The sequence below is a fragment of the Mixophyes fleayi genome, chromosome 3 (genome assembly GCF_038048845.1).
Source record: "Mixophyes fleayi isolate aMixFle1 chromosome 3, aMixFle1.hap1, whole genome shotgun sequence".
Lineage (NCBI taxonomy): Eukaryota > Metazoa > Chordata > Amphibia > Anura > Limnodynastidae > Mixophyes > Mixophyes fleayi.
The window spans coordinates 275,293,558-275,316,660 of NC_134404.1; the positions used below are offsets into that span (position 1 = coordinate 275,293,558).

Consider the following 23,103-nt stretch of genomic DNA (forward strand, 5'->3'; position numbering starts at 1 on the left):
CATTGCACTGAAAAGCCAGGTCCATTTTAGTCTGACGCGTGTCTGTACAATGTGAGCGTAATGAGATGTGGCTGAAAAGCATTTACATATTCATCCCCACCTGTTGTTGGCTTGAAAAGGATACCGTCCCAGTGTTCTCCCTAGAAAATTTTGCCAGCCTGGTGGCATTAAGTAGCTGCGTGGGGGCAGTTGTAATAATAATGAAAAATGTTGGCGGTTATGGCCCACACCTGCCAGGACTGATCGGATTGGTGGTCAGTGGTCTAACACACACTGCTGGCTGTAGTGTTCACATAGTGCCTGTTCTAATAGGAGAAACAGTGGTTTATTCTATTATAATAGGACTCTGTTGGGATCCAGGGCCCGGGTGGCAAGTAATAACAGCCGGGTGGAGCACCCTGGAAATAGGTGCTGGGGGTAATAACACTGATATCATATTTGATCACGGTTGCATGTTTGAAAATAATATGTAGATTGGACGAATTTGTATACGCGTATAAAATAAACATAAATATGCAACGCTATTTATATGCATTACGAAAGTATTAGGTAGTTGGCAAGAGATGGCATTACTAACTACTATTGAATCATGGTGGGGAGGCTGTAGATCTAGTCAAAAGTGGTTGATGTGTTTTAGTGCACTATCCACAGTATATAGTATAGTAACTATAATTGCAAGTAGACCGAGTTTCTTGAATGTCCATCTCATAGACTGATTCAGTATTTGATTAGAGCATGTAACTGCAATTGAAAGCAGGGAGAGATGAGGAGTTGCACAGCATTAAACTGATACTGTATCCATTGTAGGCATGTTTTGATACACATTTGCTATATTCATAATATACATATAATAAAGACTGACAAAGACAACCTTTCAAACTATCATTTTGCTTCACATTTCTTCTTTGATCTCCACAGTGTTTCATTTAAATAAGAAAATAAGTCACATTTTATTATCCTTTTGAATATTTTATTCAGAATCTATACCATTTTTATTTCATTTTAGGGTCCCTATTGGTTTGCATCTTTAAAGGAAAAGGATCGCACTTTCTTGTAGAAAAACTATTTGGTCATGTTAAGATATTAATTGATAAACATTGATTTATTTTTTTATATAGATTTTGTTTTTATTTGTATCTACCCATAACAATTTTTTTCTTTGATTAATTGTGCCTAGTACAGAATGTGTGTGCTACAAATAGCTTAAAACCCTATCACTATAAAGGTCATAAGCAGACCTAGGGGCCGATGTCCGCCTCCCTCCTCTGCCGCTAGGCCGCACCGCACCCTCAATGTGTTGTATTTTCAGAGGATTATTATCCACCAATTACATAAGGGTGTTTTGGGAAGAGACACAATGATTATAGTACAGAGATAAACAATGTTCTGCAAGCATGCTAGAATAGCCAACTTGGTAACACCTATGTAATAGCTAGGGAAGATCCTGAGACATGAATATTATTAAACACATTATTTATTTTTTGTGACAGGATTACGTAGCAGCACATGAGGATTTTCAGCGCTCCCTGGAACTGAACCAAAACCAGCCAATAGCTGTTTTATACAAAGGTTTGACTTTCTTCCACAGAGGGCTGCTCAAGGTATTCAGACCTTTTTTTTTTCATTTGTGAACATTGTGCCATTGCTTGATTTTATTTTTTTTACAGATTAAGGGGGGATTTCAATTAATCAGGGAGGTTCTCACTGCCGTTCTGGAGACACATGGCGGCGGCTGTTTTTACAGAAATATCCGCTCATTTTTCCTCACTCCCCAAACGGTAAAAGTGTGCAGCCGCCATGTTCTAAGGAACATCATGGCAAAATGAATCTACCCCTAAGTATTGTAAAGTTTGGATATTCTCATCTTCCCCACAACAATTCATGTGTAACCTGTGGAATCATGGACAGTTCACATTGGCAAAATGTTTAATACTGTATATGATGTATTTTCACACCTGCTTTAAAAAGTATCGAACTATAAATCCACCTAAGAAAGTTCAGTCGATTTTAGGAGTTGAAATTGTAAATAGGACTGTTGACTATTTATTTTCGCAATGACACGGGAAAGCCCCTGCACGTTACTTTTACTGCAGAAATGTTATATTTAGGCCGCACATACCACAATACAATCAGACAGGTGCTTCCTCCAAACTTTTACATCCGTAAAGCCTGAGTCACTGTGTAGATGTAGTTAATGCTCCAGTAATTTAAGCTGTGCAATCAGGGAAATTTCTGTTTAACAGTTTTTAAATAAAGTGTAAGATGAAGTCAACCAGACCTTGCAAATGTGTGCACCCGTAGCTGTGCAGGGTTTGTTATAGACACTTATATTTGACTTCATGTCCTCATCTTGCATCTTTTATAAAAAAAAACGCTTGCCGTCTTCATATCCTAGACTGTCAGTGACTGCTGGTGTTCTTGTTGAGCTACATCTTCTAGCCTTGAGCTACATCTTCTAGCGTATTCTGCCACAGCTGCCTCAATTGGCTTTATCAAGTTAGCACAGAAAGTCATATTTTTGTTTGTTTCTCCAAAACATACATTTTTTTTAATTGCTTTTGCAGGAAGCTATTGAATCTTTTAAAGAAGCCTTGAAGCAGAAGTCAAACTTTATTGAAGCATATAAGAGTCTTGGTCAGGCCTACAGGTATTTTTTTTTAACCCCTTCCTGCATTATCTGCTATATGTTGTTGTCCTTCTGTTCCCATTGTACATATGATGCAGTGAATCAACATTTTCTAATTCTATGATAACTAGCTACATGTCATGAAGTCATTTGTTTCAATAAGGCTTAGTTTACTTTTCTGCCTATCCACTTATCACTGACAATGTAGACAAATGAAAGGGCACAGGTCAGCGTACATTCCAGTGGCCTATAAATGGCCTCACCATTGTGACATCGGGATTAGTGGCTGATAAAAGACATAGATCTAGTTTAAAATTCACATGACATCTTCATTTTAGTGCCCAGCAATCACTCTAATAATCTCTTGAGTACGATGTGGACATGTGATTTGGAGAGGGATGTTTGTTCTTTTCTTCTTTTTTTTTTTTTTTTGTCTCTGAATTTGTAGCTGATGCTATTGCACAAACAACACCTTTCGTCTTTGTAACTCTGGTTCATGCTGCTCGTTCCCACATTCCCAGCAGCATTCCATTTTGTCTTTTTAATGTGTGTATTTGATTCTAGAGAACTTGGTAATTTTGAAGCTGCCATGGAGAACTTCCAGAAGGCATTGATGCTGAATCAGAATCATGTGCAGACACTTCAGCTAAGGGGAATAATGCTTTACCACCATGGCAGTCTGCGGGAAGCGCTAACAAACTTTAAGGTGTGTCTTCATGAGAGCGACTTGTGTTTCCTGTGGCATTACTTCCTTTTTATAGTGTCATTTAGATGTTTACAACATACTGAACAAGTTGGATACATGAACTCCATATGATTTAATATAGAAGTGTGTTGTGACTTCAAGGTTGTCTTCACCACTTTGATAGAAGTTTCACATTGCTGCAGTGTGCTGTTGGGGACCCTGCTACTTCCACTATCTAACTTTTTGACCTTCTACTTGTCATCCATTCCCCTTCTCACATAACAACACTCCTGTCACATAAAGGCTTGTCCTCACTACTGTATTCAAATGAGTAGAAAGGTCACTTCCTCGCACAAAATCAGTGCACTCATCTCCTGAAATACTCTATGCTGCTCGGAAACAAGCAATTATCTGATTGGTACCTGGGGTAAACGCTCAGAACCAGGTCAACAGTTACTAGAGTACCATTGTTTTGTCTCCACCGCAGATATTTGTGCTAATACTCGAATACAAGAGAGTACAAGACATTTCTTAGCAGCCTTGGTGCGTCTGATGTCACTGGCAGAAACCTGATGGTCCTAGGTTTGCTCATAGACTGTACAGATGGACAGCATTATTAAGGCATATATGCTTTTCACTGTAACAGGCATTATTCAGCATATATATTGTATATTGTTTTAATCTATAAAACTATTCAAATTAGCTAATATTATTGATACACACTTCATTATTTATTTACAATGCTCTAAATCCATCCCAATGTTTGTCCATGCTAAATTTGATGCCTGTATCTGAGAGGAATCACATAGCAAGAAGTGTTCATACAAAGTGAATAGTTATATAGTGTTATCTATAGACTTCATCTATTTATTTTTTTTTTTTTATTTGTAGCGATGTCTCCAACTGGAGCCATATAATGAAGTCTGTCAGTACATGAACGGGCTCAGCCATGTCTCTATGGGGCATTTTTATGAAGGGATTAAAGCTCAGACTAAAGTAATGTTAAATGACCCCCTGCCTGGCCAGAAAGCAAGTCAGGAATATTTAAAAGTGAAGTACTTAAGAGGTAAGTGTCTTCATTTACAGAAAAGTACACAGCATGTGCTAACATTTCACTCCATGCTTGCTGTAAATTTAAAGTGTTCAAAGCTGAAATCCCACAGACTTTTTTCAAACCCGCCTAAAACCCCTGATGTGCACCTCATGCATTTCCAGGTCTTCCGGTATCAAACAAAGTGCTGATTTTTGCTTGCACGTCTGAGGTGCCATCAAAAATCAGCGATGTTTTAGTACCCTACCGTCTCGTGGCATCTCATCACGCGAAGCTCTGACGGGGCTTCGCTCAGAATTGAATTCCCCCCATGTGCCTTCTTACAGGTAACCAATGGTTCATGTTGAATAAAAGCATACTTCTTTTGAGGGATTATAGCTTTACTCTCCATTTAAATGGTATGATCCTCTGAAGAACTTCTAGCTGTTTTTTTTTTCCTTTGTGTCGATCAACCAGCTTTCAGATAGCTCTTGTACAGCCAGGCTCACTGAAAGTGATTATGGGGTATAAATGCTTTACACAAACCATAAGCACTGGTGTTATAATCGGGAGGAATTGGGAGATGTTTAAAACTGCTGGGAGGAAAATATGTTCGAATAAAAAGCTTGGGATAAACCCCTTCCCAACTACATTGGGAGTTGGAACTCAATCTCTCCGTCTCACACCATCAGTGGGAATTTGTCTACACTACCTCGCATTGAATGTCTAAGTGTATTAACCACACTGAGATGCATGTTACACTATTTAATCGGCTTACCTTACCCCAGCCAGGCTCCATGTCATTGGAAGGCACTTGCCCCTCCTACCCTGTTTTGAATCACTTCTAAAATCCAGCACAGCTTCGAAATGGAGACGATGGATATACTTTACTCCACTTCTGCTTCAGCCCCCATCACGGAGTGGTTCAAGTGGCATGTGTACATCGCGGAGCAGGTGCAACTAGAGGATCCTCTCCCCCCACTCCCATTCATTCACCATTAGCTCTGCTTGACTCTCCCCGGGATGACTAGGGGTCCTCCCTACAATGTTTTTTTTTCTAAGGTCTACATTATTACATTGTGTATGGAAATGTACCCTTCTTATTTTCTGTTCCACATATACTTTGCAAAAATTCTCAATAAAATTTATTGATAGGGGGGGAGCTTTGGCATGGTATATGCCATTTGTGCAATAACATTTTAAATGAATAATTTTGAATTCTTGCTTACAGCCTGTATAATGTATTGCAGCAAATTATGTGGGTTCTATTAGGAGCTATAATGATTATAATGCATCAGTTTTATGAACTGCCATTAGAAGCACCCGATGAAGAATCTATGTTGAATGACGTTGTAAAAACACTTTTGGAAGGTGTATGGTCACACTGCATTTTTCTTTTTCACAGAATATTCTCGCTACTTACACTCACATCTTGACACGCCAGTCACAGAATATAATATTGATACCGACCTTCCTGGAAATTTCAAGGATCATTGGGCAAAAAACCTACCTTTTCTGATAGAAGATTATGAGGAGCAACCAGGACTGCAGCCGCATATAAAGTAAATATTACATATTATGTATCAAACTGGAAGATCTGTGCATTGTTTTGAAGATACATCTGTTAAGCAGTGAATATACTGTACTTATTAGAGTTGCACCAAACTGAGGATTTTGTGTAAGATTCAGCAGAATTGTTAGGGTTTTAGTAAGATTACAAATCCTGATTTCCCTGCGATCTGCTGTGTTCAGGAGCTAAAATTACATGCCAAGTTTTAATATGTAAACTAGGATTTATTTAGTTTTCTTTTGTGAAAGATTTTGCCACTTGTGCTATGATCACTGATTATTCAGTGTTTGTCATGTGACAAGCACCCAGGGGCAGACTTTTATTTATTTTTTGGGGGGAGGGATGATTTAGCATAGCCACGCCCTCTTTCATTCTGATTGGTTGGCCCCACCCATCCTCTGTTTTGATGGGCATCTTAGCCGCAATTTAAAGGTATCCTTGTGCTGCTTGGTGGGGCGATTGCCCCGATCGCCTTCCTACCTGGATCCACCACTGCACGCACCCATGGAAACAGTGAATTTTATACTTTTTTGCAATAGGTGGTAATTAGTGCGGCAGAAGAGGTGCATGTGATTATGTATCAAGCAGCAGAGGTCCTGGGTGTCAGACACCCTGGTCCTGATGCTTGATGGGAGAAGGGTTTCTAAGTAAATGTATAATATAGTGCCTGTTAAAGTACTTTAATTTCAATTTCAGTAGATTGCTAACCTTTATCACTGTCTCATTATCCCTTTAGCTCCTCCCAGAGCCTCCTGTCAATCTTTTCTATTTCTAAATATCCCCTCACAATGCAATAGATTCGTTGGCATGGGTGGGTATGTCCTAAATAAGGCTGGTGTGATGTCATTGCTGGCATGATTAGACTTATTTGCCTAAAATTCCAGCAAACACTTTTTTTTTAATACTTACATGTTTTTCCATTACAAATTACCTAGTGTTTTGTAATGTGAACTAGCAGACTAACAGACTAGCATTGTTTTGAGCAGTAACTTTGACAATGCCCATTGCGGTATTGAGCTAATTGGCCTTTATATATCAAAATTGATGAAATTATGATTGCACATTCCTGGATTTCTGGTCAGCAGATTACCACTGTTGACCTCTCTGATAGCATGAGCAAAGAATGTCCAGTTGTGTCCAATGTAATCACCCACTTAGGTGGTCAAATTGGAAGCTGGTCCAGGTGTTCGGTGCTTGTGTCTATTTTTACAGCGCACAGTAACGGAATTTAAAAAAAAAAAAAAAAAAATTGTCACTAACATTGTTTTAATTATCATTTGTACTATGCAAGAGCCAGTGAAGAAACAATTTCACAAGCATACTAGTTTGGTCATCCATTTTCATTATGGTTGTGACCAAATTGACCCTCTGTAGCTTCGTCTTGACAAATGAAAAGGTCATGAAATTGAGTTGGAATTTATCTATCCGATTTGTAATTCGAGACGACAGATTAAATCATGTCCAAAGTCATTGGTCAATCCTGAAATAAAAGGTAGATGTGCAGTGTCGAAACAGATATGGATGTTCACTTTGGCCACTAACAGTCTAAACATCCAGATTGCGCTGTGTACGACCAGCTTAAATCTATTCAGGATTCTGTCTCCTGGCTTCACTTTAGAGTGAAGATATAGGCACATTTACTTAGTATTGCAGTGCTCTTCATATTATTTCATTTGAAAGTTGTTTTTTTTTCCTTTCTCTAATTAATGCATTAAAAGCACATTTTGAGATGCCTTGCATTGCTTCAGTGACACTTTTTCACACCAATACCATTTTAAAATCTTATTGCTGTGTTTTAATACATATCCCAAACTTTACTTAATACACCAACAAGTGTTAAATTTGCAGTAGGAGTTATAGAAACTGCATTGAAAGTGCATTTAAATAAGTCAGTATGCATTATAATTTTGCATGCACTTAAGTTATCAAAAGATGCATGTAAAAATGTTCATATTATTAAGGTTTTGTTTTGAAATACAAGAAAGGGTCGCCAACAATTAAAAATGTGTTTTAAAATGCACAACTAATTCCAAATAAATTTTAACAAATTCTATTAAACATCATCTATATAATGTCTTGCATCACTCCATGATTGTAGAAAGCCAAGGTTGTTTGATTGGTTTTCAGTCTGTTAGATAACAGATGTTTGGTACAGACTGCAAATTGGTTGATTCACAGACAGGAGTAGTGATGTCATAACAAGCATAACTGACATGCTATGTTTTATCATTTTACCTTGTTTTGTGCAGTATTGGAACCACTTTAGACAATATAATAGTTTTATTGTTGCTATAGGTGTTGGAGGGGAGACAATGTAAATACACTTTCATTTTTAACAAAACTGCTGTAAAAAGTTACAGTAAGAATGAACAATGTATTTTACCTTCACATACGGAATCAGCATTGTCGTTCTGTAACTTTGAACACTGTCTTCCCAGGGATGTTTTGCCTCAGAATTTTGAAAACTACAAATTGGAAATACAGGAACTTACTTGTGTAGCTGATCGTTTGGGGGCTCTAATGCAGTATGAAACATCTGGATTTCTACCGAACAAGAGGATTCATAGAGGTACTGTGTGATAACCACTATCAGATTTATGATGAGCAACCTTGTTCTCTGTGTGTTCTACAAAAGAAGTGAGTTAAAATAACATTGGTAAAGAAATGTTGATCCTTTACCAAGCATGGTGTAGGAGTTTTCATAGAGACCACCCTTCTTATATTATGTTTTTTTAACAAGCTGCACTCTTCTCCACAAGTTGTAGATTACACTCAACAGTTTTCCAGGGTTAACAGCCCAGAAAATGTAAATTCTATTAAGCGGAAGGTTGTCGATGAAGTGATTGGACAACTGTCAACTGCAGTGACTGATTTCTATTGTTTACGGTCTACTTTTACCCTAAGCTTTTAGTCCTGGAAAAGCCTCTGGTACAGGCATCGTCTGGGCTTAGTATCTCCTTAACTGAGGGGTATCTTGGGCATTTGAGCCTCTTGCTTGTAATAAATTTTGTTAAGTTTGTCTACAATTGGTCTAACACATGATTTTATTATGAATAATATGTGAAGTCTTTTATACCATTATCATCAACAGCTATTTACTCTGCAACACTGTACAGAGAACTCTCTAACATCAGTCTGTCCCCTTTGAAGCTTACAGTCTAAATTCCCTAACATACACACAGACCTAGGTCAATTTAATAGCAGACAATGAACCTACTAGTTTTGTTTTTGGAGTGTGGGAGGAAACCAGAGCACCCGTAGGAAACACACGCAAACACGAGGAGAACATACAAACATGGTCGGTAATCTAACTCAAGACCCCATTGCTGTGAGACAGCTGGGCTAACCCCTAAGCCACTACGCTGCACCAAGCTAATATGTGCAGAATCTAGTCTTCTACAGGCAAAACAGTGTTACTTTGTTTTGTCAAGATTTTTTATTTTTTTTAATGGAAATATAATTACAAATATTTTACTAGTCATTTATAACAGCCACCATATTGGAATGCATACTCAGTTCAAGGATATTTTCACGGTACAAAAATGTATGGAATGTGGATTCCATTAGAAAAACATATTTTGCAAGTTAGACTGCAGAAGACTGTACCGGTTAAACATATTTTACTGACATTGATGACTGTAAAATCTTTCTGGCAGTCAGCAGACAGAAACATGATTATTTCCAGACATTGAAGAACTGCCACATTTATTAAATGAAATAGAACAGTCTCAGTAAGCATGAGAACGGTGACCTTCGCATTCTCTGTGTCTCTTGACCACAGCATCATTGTGTACATCTCTTGTACTGTCTTGCAGAGGATGTTAGGTTGTGGTTGGAATGAAAAGCTTAACCCACATGTCTGCGATATGTAAGTTCCATCTTTGTCGTCATTGGCAAGTCTTGAAACTGTCTGCTTGTCCTTGCCTTACAGCGATGGGGCTAGCCGCACTTGAAGTCATGCAAGCTGTGCAGAAGACTTGGGCAAACTCTAAAGTGCGAATTAATGGGAAAACCAGACTAATGCAATGGAGAGATATGTTTGACATTGCTGTTAAATGGAGAAGGTAACAACAGCCACATGAATCTTGACATGTACTATTAGCACTCTGTTCCTGAAAATGAATCCAAACAAGTGAAAACTAGTTTTATCATGTAAAAATATGATTTTATTGTATTGCAGAGCTTGAAATTTTGGGACATAAATCTTTCCATATTGAATGTAGTTTTACATTTGACCAACCACGTTCAGTAGGTTCATCTTGATTTCTTTTGAAATAAGAGACAGCTAGAAGATTTCTTTTTATAGTGTTAATTATGCACAAGTATCTGCAAGCATTTCCCATGTGAACTACAGGAGTATGAAACTATGGAAGTTCTGTGTGCAGTTATTTGGATTAATTTCTTTCTAAATTCTGTGGGATTTTTGCAGTATTGTGGTTAGTGCTGCAGACAGGGGAGGCGGAGAGTGACCCCAGCATTGGTCATGATTTCACTAAACCAATGCTCATTAAAGTGAAAAAGAAATCGGCAGCATGAGCAAACTCACTCCCGGCAGCCAGCTATCTCTGGTCACTGTTTACTTGTAAACAGGATTGTCTGACTCTGAAGTTGTTGTTGTTGAATATTCATCAAGTTTGTTATGTATCAGCAAATTCTGAAATTATTACGAGTTGGTTGAATCAATTCTTCCCTCTCTCTCCCTCTATGGATATCACTCGGCAATCTATTGAATGTGAGGAGAATGCAGAATATTTTCCATGTAAAATTATAACCTGCTGAAAGAGTGCCAGGCATCATTTCAAGCCATGAAGATATATTTGCTTTTATTTTAATGCAAATTTGTGGTGTCCAAAACAAAGTTTAATCATTTATTTTTATCAAAACAATTAGAATGAAACTTAAAGACCTCCTACCGTCCTACCTCCCAATAGCCCGAGTTAGGCAGGACTGTCTTTATTTCTGGACTCAAACGGATGTGGCATCATGAGAATGTGGGCATGGTTAGATGTTTTGGTGGATGATGGAAGGGCCTGCTTTTGTCCTAATTTTGCTATTTAAAGAGAGGTATGTACTAGTGATGAAAGGGAGCATAAAGTTATTGCAAGTTTAGTAAGGCCTTGCACCAGGCTGAGCTAAGTCTGTGTATTGCTGGTAGCACTATTCTGCTCTGTCATTTGTGAGTGGCCAATACAAATGATACAGTTCACATATTTCTTATAAATATGATGGTTAGTGTCAGGAGTGAAAATGGCCCTCACCCTTCATGTTGTCCATAATAGAAATTGAATTGTAAAGCACACCCATCCCCTCTGCACAATGACCAAGGCAGACAGCTATGCCCGGACTAAATAGAAGCGTCTACAGGCCCAAGCTTGAAATTGGGTGTTAACAAGCTTTGGGAGAGTGGCCACACTGAACTCCTAACAACAATCTTTCTACCCCTGCGAAAAGGGCAGCCTTATAGATAATCCAAGTGGCAGATTCAATTCACAGAGCTGCGTGTAAATTACAGTACTAACTGTAATAATGCACAGATATTACAGTGGTAACAGTAATGGTGCGCGGGCCACATTGTTCTAAAGAACAACTCAGGGAATTGAATCTGCCCCCAAGTGTCTGTTTCTGTCATAGGGATGACCATGTTTGTGATAAAAGTAAGGCAGAAAAGAGTTGAAGCAGCATTTGCATGAAAAAATGAAGTGTATGTGTTTTTTTGTTTAGAATTGTTTTATGAATACAATGGAGCACTGTGTTAGTGAAAGCCTGCGATAAGTATTCATATCAGCCAGAGATGATGCAAGGAAACGCATTGTAATAGGTTAATAAGTAGTAGTATTGATAAAAATATAGAGCAGAGGAAATTAATAAGATGACTTACTTGCCAATAATGGAATAGCAAATGAGTAATTGAACGGTCTCTTAATAATAATGTGAGAGCCTGCCACATTTGTGCAACAACCGAACATCATATGTGAGAACCCATTACATTTGTTTACATTAGAGGAATATGATATAATGGAATATAGTGCAACCGCTCTGACTCTTTTTGAAAAACTAAAAGTGCAGATTAAACAAGCTATATGATCCACTGGTAATAATGTAAGAATGAGTGAACAGTGAAATATGTGTACATGTGGGTATCTCTTTCAAAGAGAATCTGTGTTCTTGACATAATTGAGAGAGCCTATTGTATTTATATAAGTGGGCCATGTAGTATATAGACAATTACTTAATAGGCTGTACGGACAAATCAAAGAGTATATGGAGTGAATAGAAGGATCTGTCATTTAGTCCCCACAATAAATGAATGAATCACTCGGAGTAAGACATAAGAGTCTCTGCAAAGTACATTTATCAAAGACTACTGAACTACAGTATATTTACCTCTAATAACAAAATGCAGAATTTCTCTTCCCTGCCATTGGGGGACACTGCGAGACATTGGGGTATAGTAGTGGGCTCAGGAGTCTTGTCACTTTAACTGCTAAGTCTTTGGACTCCTCCCTTGCTATGTCCCTCCTCTCCAGAGAGATCCTCAGTTTTTTGGAAGTGCCTTGGAGCTAAGGTCACTAGAGTATAGGCTCCTGCCTATACTCTGTTAGTTTTATAGGTTTACATGTTTTTATTTTCTTCCCTATAGGTGCAGCACAGGGTTCGGTGCAAGAGCCAGTAAAACAGTGAGTAAGACCTAGCTCTGCTCTCTGGGGACCCCAGCGCAGGTATCAGAAGCCTGGTGCTCTGTTACCTTGTACCTACTGCCGGCATTTCCATAGATAGGAGGGGGGCTGTGTGAAAAGAAGCATGTTTTAGCGGAGCTATCCGCGGCCTATGGCAACGAGCAGTTGTAGAATGGGGACATAGCGGCACTCATACTCATTTGGAGGTGAGTTAGTCCGTTTGACGTGGGGCGCACTCCTGGGCACTTTTCATTAAGAGAGCGCGCACCCAGCTTTCCGTGGTGGCCATTTTACTTAATGGGGCCAGGATGCGGAGGCAAGCAGGGCGGGCAGATGCAGCAGGAAGGGGAGAAGATTTACAATATCTTCCTTCCTCCCAGGCAGTTCTTCCCGCGTGTAGGACCCAGTCTGCTCGTGGAGACACTGAAGTGAACAGCACTGTCAGCGCTGCCCATATCCTCTGCTGTGCCTCTCCTCTGCTGATAGACTCTTGATACCTGCTGTGTAACAGGCTTGTATTCTATAAGTCATTTGTGGAGGTTTATTATTGTTTTGTGAGATATTTCATGTGTACATTTTCAGACAGTACTTTACAGGTTTTTTTGCATTAGGAGGGGTGCTGATTGTTTAAGAGACTACAGAACTTAACAGTCTCCCTTTTGTCTGCATTTCTTTTAATAATTATTTTAAGAAGCAGGACAATGGCTGAGAAGGGGACAGCTAAAAGCAAGGGTCACTCTGAGCCTTCTGCAATGTATTATACCTGTGTAAAATGTAATACAAAACTTTCTGTTGGACACACAGACCAAAACGCCCTTTGCACTGCTTGTACTGCGGACGCTCAGAGGCGGGACAGCTCAGTCCAGGAGGTATCTTCAGCAGTGGTAGAACCGCCTTGGCTGCAATCCTTCTCTTCGGCTGTGGAAAAACTGATGACCGTTATGCTGCGGGTAACAGAGGTACGTGAAAACACTACCCCACTTACACTTGCAGGCAGTCAGTCTGACGAAAACGCTTCCACATCACAGGCGGGGTCTACCCACAGGGAAGATAGGTTATTAGTTATTTCCCAAAGGGGTTAGAGAGCCATTACTGATACAGGTTTGGGCCTAGATCAGTACTCTGATCTCTCCTCGGCAGAGGAAGGTGAGGTAGATATAGACCCGGAAGGGGAGGGCCGTTATGATTCTGACTCAGTTTCCACTAGTGTGGATAGTCTAATTCTAGGAATCGGGCATACCTTAGGGTTTGCTGATCCTGAGCCCTCAGCACCCACGGGTGTCTCTCTATTTAAAAGAGCTAAGGCAGTTAGCTACATTCCCTCATTCTCCAGAGATGTTGGAGATTATTTCAGAAGCTTGGCATAAGCCAAGTAAACAATTTATGATGCCGGGAAAATTTAAATCTCTTTATCCTCTGCCATCTGAGGACACAGTAAAATGGGAGTCATTACCTAGGGTTGACACCCCGGTAGCCCGTTTAGCTTCCTCTTCTGCTATTCTTGTTCAAGAACGGATAGCCCTTAAGGATTACACGTATAAAAAGTGTGATTTAGCTCTTTGCTCAGCATACACTGCTGTGGGAAGCTTGTTTAGACCAAATATGGCTGTGGCCTGGGCTAACAAGGCCGTACAATTATGGATGGAAGCTTTGATTACAGGTCTTAGAGATAATACTCCTCGTACAGAACTCTTAAATCTTGCAGAGCATGTGCTAGAGAACTCGGAGTATGTGGCTAACGCAGCCATGGATGCGGTGTCAGTGAATGCTAAGGCCTCCGCTCTTATTGTAGCGGCTCGTCGTAACCTGTGGTTACGGACATGGTCAGTTGATGCAGACTCTAAGAGAGCATTAGAGAATTTACCCTTTGACCGATTAACCCTATTCGGGGCGGAGCTCGAAAGGGTTATTCAGGAGACTACGGGGGGGGAAAAAGCAATTCTCTCCCTACTGTTTCCAGCAGGCCCCATCAGGGCAGGTTTCGTTCCTTTCTGAGTTTTGCCTGTGGGGGAGGCGCCCTTAATAGAGGCCAGTACTCAGCGTCGAGGGGATCTGCTAACAGAAGCAGAGGAGGTAGAGGAGCGGCGAGGAGAGGTTCTACTCGCCCAGCAGATAAGAGCTCCGTCTGACAGAGTTCATCGGGGGGAGCATCAGGTAGGGGCCTGTCTTCTTCAATTCAGGGATCAATGGTGGAAGTCCACAACAGATCTCTGGATTCGGGGGATTGTGTCCAGGGGCTATGTTATAGACCTAGCCCACTCCCCCCATCACAGATTTTTCATCACCCCTCTTGTCCTCTCGGGCGTATTGCGCTTCAGGAAGCTATTCAAAGACTCCTAGCAGCGCAGGTCATAGTTCATGTTCCTCCTCTAGAAAGGGGTCTAGGATTTTACTCAAACCTCTTCTTGGTACCAAAGCCAGATGCGTCCTTCCGGCCCATTCTGAATCTTCGCTCGCTAAACAAACAGCTGAGTATTCCGAAATTTCGCATGGAATCCATACGTTTGGTGATAGCAGGGATAGAGAAAGGGGAGTTCTTGGCGTCCATAGACATCAAGGATGCCTACTTGCATGTTCCGATATGGTAAGGATAACAGAGTCTCCTTCGGTTCGCAGTAGGAGAGGCGCAGTTCCAGTTCAGGGCTCTCCCTTTCGGCCTGGCTGCCGCTTCCAGAGTCTTTACCAAGATTATGGCCATTATGGCCGGTCTTCTGTGCCAGAAGGGTATAACAATTATCCCTTATCTAGACGACCTTCTGTTGAAGGCACCGTCTGCAGTTCTTCTATCCCAACATATTCAGATAGTTATGCATTTTCTTCAGAGTCACGGCTGGGTGTTGAATTTACCCAAGTCATCTCTTGTGCCAACTCAACAAATGCGTTTCTTGGGTCTGCTTTTCAATACTCAGTCCCTGAGAGTTTATCTTCCAAGAGAAAAAGTCCTAGCTCTGCTGAAAAGGACCAGAGCCATTCTAATGAAAAAGAGAGTCTCGGTCCTCAGTTTGTATGAAACGTCTGGGGACAATGGTCTCGGTATTCGAAGCAGTTCCTTTTGCGCAGTTTCATTCCCGTCCACTTCAGGCAGAGATCTTACGTAAGTGGTCAGGGTCTCAGAAGAACTTAGACAAGCAGATTATTCATCTGTCCACGCCCACAAGGCTGTCCCTTGTCTGGTGGATGTCCCAAACCAACTTGGAGAAGGGCCAATCCTTACAAACCTGGTCTTGGACTCTAGTCACAACAGACGCGAGTCTGTTGGGGTGGGGGGTGTAACAGGAACCCTGAGACTTCAGGGTCTCTGGTCCCCTCAGGAAGCCACTCTGCCTATAAATATTCTAGAGCTCAGAGCAGTGTACAATACTCTGATAGGAGCCCAGGAATTTCTAAGAGGAAAACCTCTTCAAATTCAGTCCGACAACGCCACCACGGTACGTACATAAATCACCATGGGGCACTCGCAGCGCTACTGCCATGAGAGAGACCAGACGCATATTATCTTGGGCAGAACATCAGGTTCCCAAGATTTCAGCCATTCACATCCCGGGGGTGAAGAATTGGAAAGCAGACTTCCTCAGCAGACATACCCTTCATCCTGGGGAATGGGCTCTAAACAGTCAGGTATTCTCCCTTCTGGTGGAGCGTTGGGACTGTCCGGACATAGACCTGATGGCGTCCAGACTGAACTATCAGGTTCCGCGCTAGGGCGCAAGAGCACGAGACCCAGGGGTGGAAATAGTAGATGCCATGTCGGCCCCTTGGCCATATCGGATGGTGTACATTTTCCCTCCCATACCAATGATTGCGCAGGTTCTAAAGAAGTTGAAGAGGGAGAGAGTTCCCGCTATTCTAATAGCTCCATTCTGGCCACGCAGAGCATGGTTCTCAGATATGCTATTGATAGCAGGGGCTCCTCCATTCCAGCTTCCAATGCAGGCAGATCTTCTGGTTCAGGGTCCATTCCTTTACCAAGGTTTAGATTAGCTGGCTTTGACGGTCTGGCTATTGAAACCCTAATACTTAAAGCCAGGGGTTTCTCTCAGGATGTTATAGCTACCATGATTAGCGCCAGAAAGCCTTCTTCGTCTTCCATATATTATAGAATGTGGAAGACATATATTTTATGGTGTGAGTCGAAGAGATTCCACTCTTCAAAATTGAAGCTTTCCCGCTTACTGGATTTTCTACAGGATGGGGTTCAGAAGGGTCTTCGTCTGGGTTCCCTAAAGGGCCAGATGTCAGCCCTTTCTGTCTACTTTCAGAAAAAGATTGCTGATTATTCAGACATCGACATTTTTGCAGGGGGTATTACGTATACAACCTCCTTTTTGCCATCCTGTCGAGCCCTGGGACCTCAATCTTGTTCTTTCTAGGCCTCCGTTGGAACCTTTAGAGTCCATTGACTTACGGTATCTTACGTGGAAGACGGTATTATTGTTGGCAATTCAATTCAATTCAGGGATCAATGGTGGAAGTCTACAGCGGATCTCTGGATTCGGGGGATTGTGTCCAGGGGCTATGTTATAGACCTAGCCCACTCCCCCCGTCACAGAGCTTCAGCTCGTAGAGTGTCTGAGCTCGGGGCTCTTCGTTGTGACCCTCCCTTTCTTATTTTTCATGCTGATAGGGCGGTCCTTCGTACCAAGCCATCTTTCGTTCCTAAGGTGGTTTCCAGGTTCCACCTAAATCAGGAAATTGTTGTCCCGGCATTCCGAGCAAAGAAAGACTCTTTAGAAGGGTCTATGCAGTACTTGGATGTGGTACGAGCTCTACAGGGTTATGTAGACCGTACGTCTCGGGTCAGGAAGACCAGAGATCTTTTTGTTTTATATGACGCCAATAAAAGAGGGTGGCCTGCTTCAAAGCAGTCAATTGCTCGGTGGATCACGTCCACGATTCGTGAGGCTTACATTTCAGCCTCTCTAGCCGTTCCGGAAAATTTAAGAGCACATTCTACTAGGGCAGTGGGTGCCTCCTGGGCGGCTAGACACGGGGCGTCGGTGGAACAGTTGTGTAGAGCGGCGACTTGGTTTTCCGTCCACACATTTACTAAATTTTATAGATATCAAGGCTTTGCATCAGCTGATGCAAGCTTTGGTCGCAGGATTATGCGTGCAGCTGGTCCAGAGCATTCCCACCCTTGAAGAAGCTTTGGTATATCCCCAATGTCTCACAGTGTCCCCCAATGGCAGGAAAGAGAAAATAAGATTTTTACTCACCATAAAATCCATTTCTCTGACTCCATTGGGGGACACTGCGGACCCTCCTTTGCTCTGTGTGTAGTTCTGTGTGTGAAAACTTTGGTTATGGTTCTTTATAGTTTAAGATCTTGCTAGGTTATATTACCTACTTTACGTTCACTCTTGGTTATTCAAAACTGAGGATCTCTCTGGAGAGGAGGGGCATAGCAGGGGAGGAGTCCAAAGACTTAGCAGTTAAAGTGACAAGACTCCTGAGCCCACTACTATACCCCAATGTCTCGCAATGTCCCCCAATGGAGTCAGAGAAATGGATTTTACGGTGAGTAAAAATCTTATTCTTCTGAGCGAAGAATAGTAAATTAGATGTTACAAGGAAGTACTACTAATTGGACCGATTTCATTTAATTTTGCGTTGATTCACATGTAATCGCAAAGCACATAAGCACAATTTGTTAACTATTTTGCATAGCTTTAGAACATAATGGTAGTATAATGCCGAAGGTGTTTTAATAAATGAAATAATAAAATTGGAACCCTGAACAGAATACATTTCCTTTTATATCTTGGCCCACACTGTTTGCAGGAGCTGGATTGTGCCGCCAGTTGCTAATTTCTCTGCAATGACCTGAAAGCTCAGTGCTACAATCTGTCTAGTGCTCATCAATGGAACTCTATGGACTTGCGAATGTCTAACTCTGCAGCTTTTATAAAACAGTACCCAATCAATCGTATATTGTGTTTTTAGGTGTTCTGAATTTGTTAAACAAATTTACCTCATATTGTTACCTTATATTTATCTAAAAATTAATTCTGCTTGTGTGGCAAATAAGAATTAAATCAAAGTTTTGTGTGTTCTTGTTTTGGCAGGATTGCTGACCCTGACCAGCCTGTCCTTTGGTTAGATCAAATGCCAACTCAGAGTCTTATTAGGGGATTCAACAATCACATCAATCTAATCCGGTAACTCCTAAATATCATAAAACCTGTTATGTTGACCACAGATGGACAGATCTTGTTCAGCATGATTAGCAAATGATAAGATCTGTGCACTTTTTAGTGCTTATGTTGTAAGTTAAATAAGATTGATCTGATATATTGTCAGTCATGCAAGATGACCAGGTCACAGGAGTGCTGCAATTTACAGCTGGCTAATAACTACATGTACCCGCTGATGTCATTAGAGGATCAGAATGACAGCGTTACAGTATAAAGACACAGTTGTTGCTACTGTATTTTTGATTTTGGATGATACCTGATTTTCAGATATTTTATAGACCATTTTTGGGGAAAAGAAAGTTTGTTTGTTTTTCATGTGTATTTTACAGAGGCCAGGTCATCAACATGAGATATCTGGAATATTTTGAGAAGATCCTGAGTTTTATAAAGGATCGGATTCTTATATATCACAGGTAATTATTATGCAAGACTTGATAATGCTGCTTCTTGATAATATGCAGTGTTGCATCCCCTTGCAGCTGAGGTTTTGGCACTGCTCTATGGCGATCTCCACCTTACATTGTTGTTTACAATTTGCTCCTTACATGTAAAAAAGATGATTTTTGCTACTATAAACAAACTACTGTCAGTTATTTTATTCCAAACAGCCATGTGACCAAACTTCTGAGGCCTGATTCATTAAGGATCTTAACTTAAGAAACTTCTTATTTCAGTCTCTTGGACAAAACAATGTTACAATGCAAGGGGTGCAAACTAGTTTTCTGTTTTGCACAGAAGTTAAATACTGACTGTTTTTTCATGTAGCACACAAATACTTGATAGCTTATTTGTACACTGAAATTTAAAGTTGATATTTGTGTGCTACATGAAAAAACAGTCAGTATTTGACTTATGTGCAAAACAGAATACTAATATGTACCCCTTGCATTATAACATGATTTTATCCAGGAGACTGAAATAAGATACCTCTTCATTTAAGATCCCTAATCAGGCCCCTGGTTATTTTCTTTTCCTGCTAATTACCAGTCACATGTTGCAGGGAGTCTTTCTGTCCAAAGTTCCCTGGCTCGGGGCTTGATTGTCTCCCCTTGGAATTAGGGGATCAGTATCAAGCTAGGTAAATTAACATTGGATGAAATTAATATTAAAACTTCAAGGTGACCCTTTCACTGCAATTTAAATAAATAAATACAAACCTATGACTGTATAAAATGCCACTAAACAGAAAATTGTATGCTGATAATTCTTGTGAGTGCCATTACTTGTAAATATACCACACGCACTATAGCTTCTCAGTATAGCAGCCGGTGCCCTAGCCCCGTTTTGCAGACTGGCAGACGTTTGTGGTTATTGCTTCCATGCTGCCCAACTCACCAGGAAGTATTTTTTCATTGATCTGATATTTCATTGATCTGATATTTGTCCAGCCCTGTTTATAATTGGCAACATAATTAAGTTTTACATAACCTTTGACATAGTCTGCTGTTTTGATACCACCTTACAAATTATCATGTTTCCTTCTAGTGCAAATAATCCCAGAGGTCTTTCAGAAGTTAAAGAAGCATTACAAAATGTTCACAAAGTAGAAGACCTTTTACCGATAATGAAGGTAAGACTTTACCTGTGCGTACAGCTAGCACATCACAAATACTCGCTGCGCATGTCAGAATACACTCTCAAGAAGGATCCCAGCCTTTGCCTTTTATACTTTTTGCTGGCTATAGTTCAGAGGAATGCAGTGTAGGGCTAACCAAAGAGTAACCTATGTACATTCAGAGTTATCCATGAAACCTGATTTATTAGGAGTTCTTGTAAACTGCGGATTCATCCTGTTGGTAAACAGGTTGTGTTTCATAAAACATGACTGTTAAGAATGTGTCAATAATGCAGAGTGACGTTATGTTAAACTCTTAATAATTAAACAGTCATATTACTTTGCAATCCAGGTATCCTATATTGGCCCAAACTATTTTAATTGTTTAATCAGTTAAGATGGCAGACTTTATTGTGCACATAATAAACTTAAAATGCCGGTTTTATTTATAGCTCAGTTGACTGTCTTCATTATTTCCTTTTTTTGTTTTTTTTTAAATCTATTTTCTAGTATTAAATGAAACTAGTCTTATACATCCTCTTGTCCTACAATACAGCAGCCTATACTGGGCAATCACCATTCTGAGGCCTGTGTTATGGCAAATAATGTAACTCCTTATTTTTTAAAGTGTTCTACACAGGGGATCTGTCAGAAAATCGCACACAACTGATTTTTAAAAGAATAAAATAAAAATCATTTTCCTGTTCATCCCATAAATTGATAATACTTATATCTTACTTTTTGAAAGCAGTTAAACAGCAAAACAAGAGATGGGTTCACAGTGAACACAAAAGTTCCCAGCCTCAAAGATCAAGGGAAAGAATATGATGGATTCACAATAACTATAACAGGAGATAAGTAAGAAACACATTTATGTATCTGAACCTCCTTTTTATTACCTTCTGCGAGGCATTCCTTTTATTTTTCAGTAAGCCACTTCAGTCTCCTACGTCTCTTCCGTAAAGATTAAGAAAATAGCTTTTAATGTTTTTGTAATCATGTGCTGTTTTAATAGTGCAGTGATAGGTTAAAGAGGAACCATCTTCAAAATGTATATGTATATGTATACGTGTGTATTGTATATTAGATTATCCAGTGACAATAGGTGCATGCATTTATCTCGTTTAAAAAAGATGATTTTTATTTATTTATCGTTGCCCCTCTTTGCTGAAGTTTAAAGCGCCACAACTGTTTCAAGCTAGAAAAGTGCTCGTGTTAATAGTACTCAATTGCTTGTATACTGAGAGGTTGAAGGGAATGGAGATTTCTTCTCCTTTATCTCACAGGAGCTATTGGCGCTGAAGAAGTTGTATGCAACATTTTCTGAGCTTTAATCCTTCTCAGCGTTCCTACTTTAGTCGCGTCACTGCAAGAGATATCCAGCGTTTATAAATGTTAGTGCTTTTCTAGCAGGTGAAAGTGCTAGCGCTCAAATATCCCGTGTGACACCACTCTTGGTGTATTGTTTAGTATAACCTCTTGGTGTTTATGAAGGGATCTAGTAAATAACCCAAGAACAGCAATAGGAACACTGATGCTTAAAGGCTACATATTCTGATAACCTGTTTACAGCTCTGTATATGACTATTGAATTTGTTTATTTCTTATCCACAAAAATATCGTTCACCTTTAATTTCTTAATATTTAAGTAACATGCTTATCTTGTTCTAATTATAAATTCTCCCTTGCACACAATGGGTTTGCTTTGTATGTGAAGGTTTTATAGTATAATTCTTGTATATTGTGGTTCCAAAGAAAGAGGTCTTAAAGCTACAATACAATTGAACCAGTTTTAATTGTCTAGAAATAGTTCAGCTTGATAATTAAATGTACAGTAAGTCTTGCAGTTTACAAGGAATATAAATTAAAGAGCACCAAGCTGCCTCTCTAAAGCTATTCTGCTTTAGAGAGGCAGCTTGGTGCTCTTTAATTTGGTGATCTTCCTTTATGCTTATGCATACAGGAAGATCGTTATGGTTGATGGTGCAATGTACAATTTGTAATGCTTGGCACTTATTACAGGATAGGCACTTCAAGTAGCTTTCTGAGGATACTGTAAACTAATATATTTTGCCTGGTTTATTTGATAAATCAGTTGTTCCTCTGGGGAAATCTTACATACATGTTTTATTAAAATATGTCTAGTGCTCTATGAAACCACAGAGCTCCACCAATCAGAATTTTGGCATTTATGCATTTTTAAAGTGCACCTGTTGCCTACACGGTGGCTCTCCTTTATAACTGGTGGAAAACCATGGTGATTTGCAGTGTGTATCCTATATAAACTTCCCAGTGCACTTCACTGTACGTCTATTAATGCTTCAGCAATCTAGAAATGTGCCTAAAAGTGTAACACTCATATCAAAGTCCAACTTCCTGCCGCTTTGGCACCACTCAATTCCTGAGATTTAACTTTTTCGTTTTTTTTCTAAATTGCTGCTTGGTTTAACCTCATTTATGGCTCTGATTAATCGTAAGAGTGAGAGGACATCAAGACTGCCTTTTATAGTATGTGGTATTTTTGCTTATTTTTTATTTATTTTTTTTGCCACTCCTACCGATATGCTCCAGACATTGCCGAACAAACTATTCTAATCTCTGCCCTCTGCATGGTCTTCTAACCCCAAGTACCTCTTTAATACCTGAAAATCTCATTTTCAACCGTGACAAACCCTCAGACGGTCATCACTGCCCAAAACATTGATACCTACTTCAAGAACAAGATTGACACCATACTATATGAAATGTTATCCTCTTAATGACAAA

General features: G+C 40.0%; 1 protein-coding gene across 3 annotated transcripts in view; it reads left to right on the plus strand.

Moving 5' to 3' along the window:
* The window catches only part of TTC13 (tetratricopeptide repeat domain 13), a 58,632-nt gene that overhangs the window by 23,889 nt on the left and 11,640 nt on the right, over positions 1-23,103 (plus strand). For 2 of the 3 annotated variants that reach the window (XR_012689742.1, XM_075203637.1), the window contains exons 8-18: positions 1,491-1,601; positions 2,565-2,647; positions 3,191-3,332; positions 4,203-4,377; positions 5,747-5,903; positions 8,350-8,480; positions 9,843-9,975; positions 18,654-18,746; positions 19,112-19,195; positions 20,268-20,352; positions 21,086-21,195. Coding sequence is in view for 2 of the 3 variants with exons in the window: in XM_075203637.1 (XP_075059738.1) it covers positions 1,491-1,601; positions 2,565-2,647; positions 3,191-3,332; positions 4,203-4,377; positions 5,747-5,903; positions 8,350-8,480; positions 9,843-9,975; positions 18,654-18,746; positions 19,112-19,195; positions 20,268-20,352; positions 21,086-21,195 (1,304 nt within the window). In the remaining variant the exon portion in view is untranslated. The remainder of the gene's footprint in view (positions 1-1,490; positions 1,602-2,564; positions 2,648-3,190; positions 3,333-4,202; positions 4,378-5,746; positions 5,904-8,349; positions 8,481-9,842; positions 9,976-18,653; positions 18,747-19,111; positions 19,196-20,267; positions 20,353-21,085; positions 21,196-23,103) is intronic. The other variant, XM_075203639.1, reaches the window with a different exon arrangement.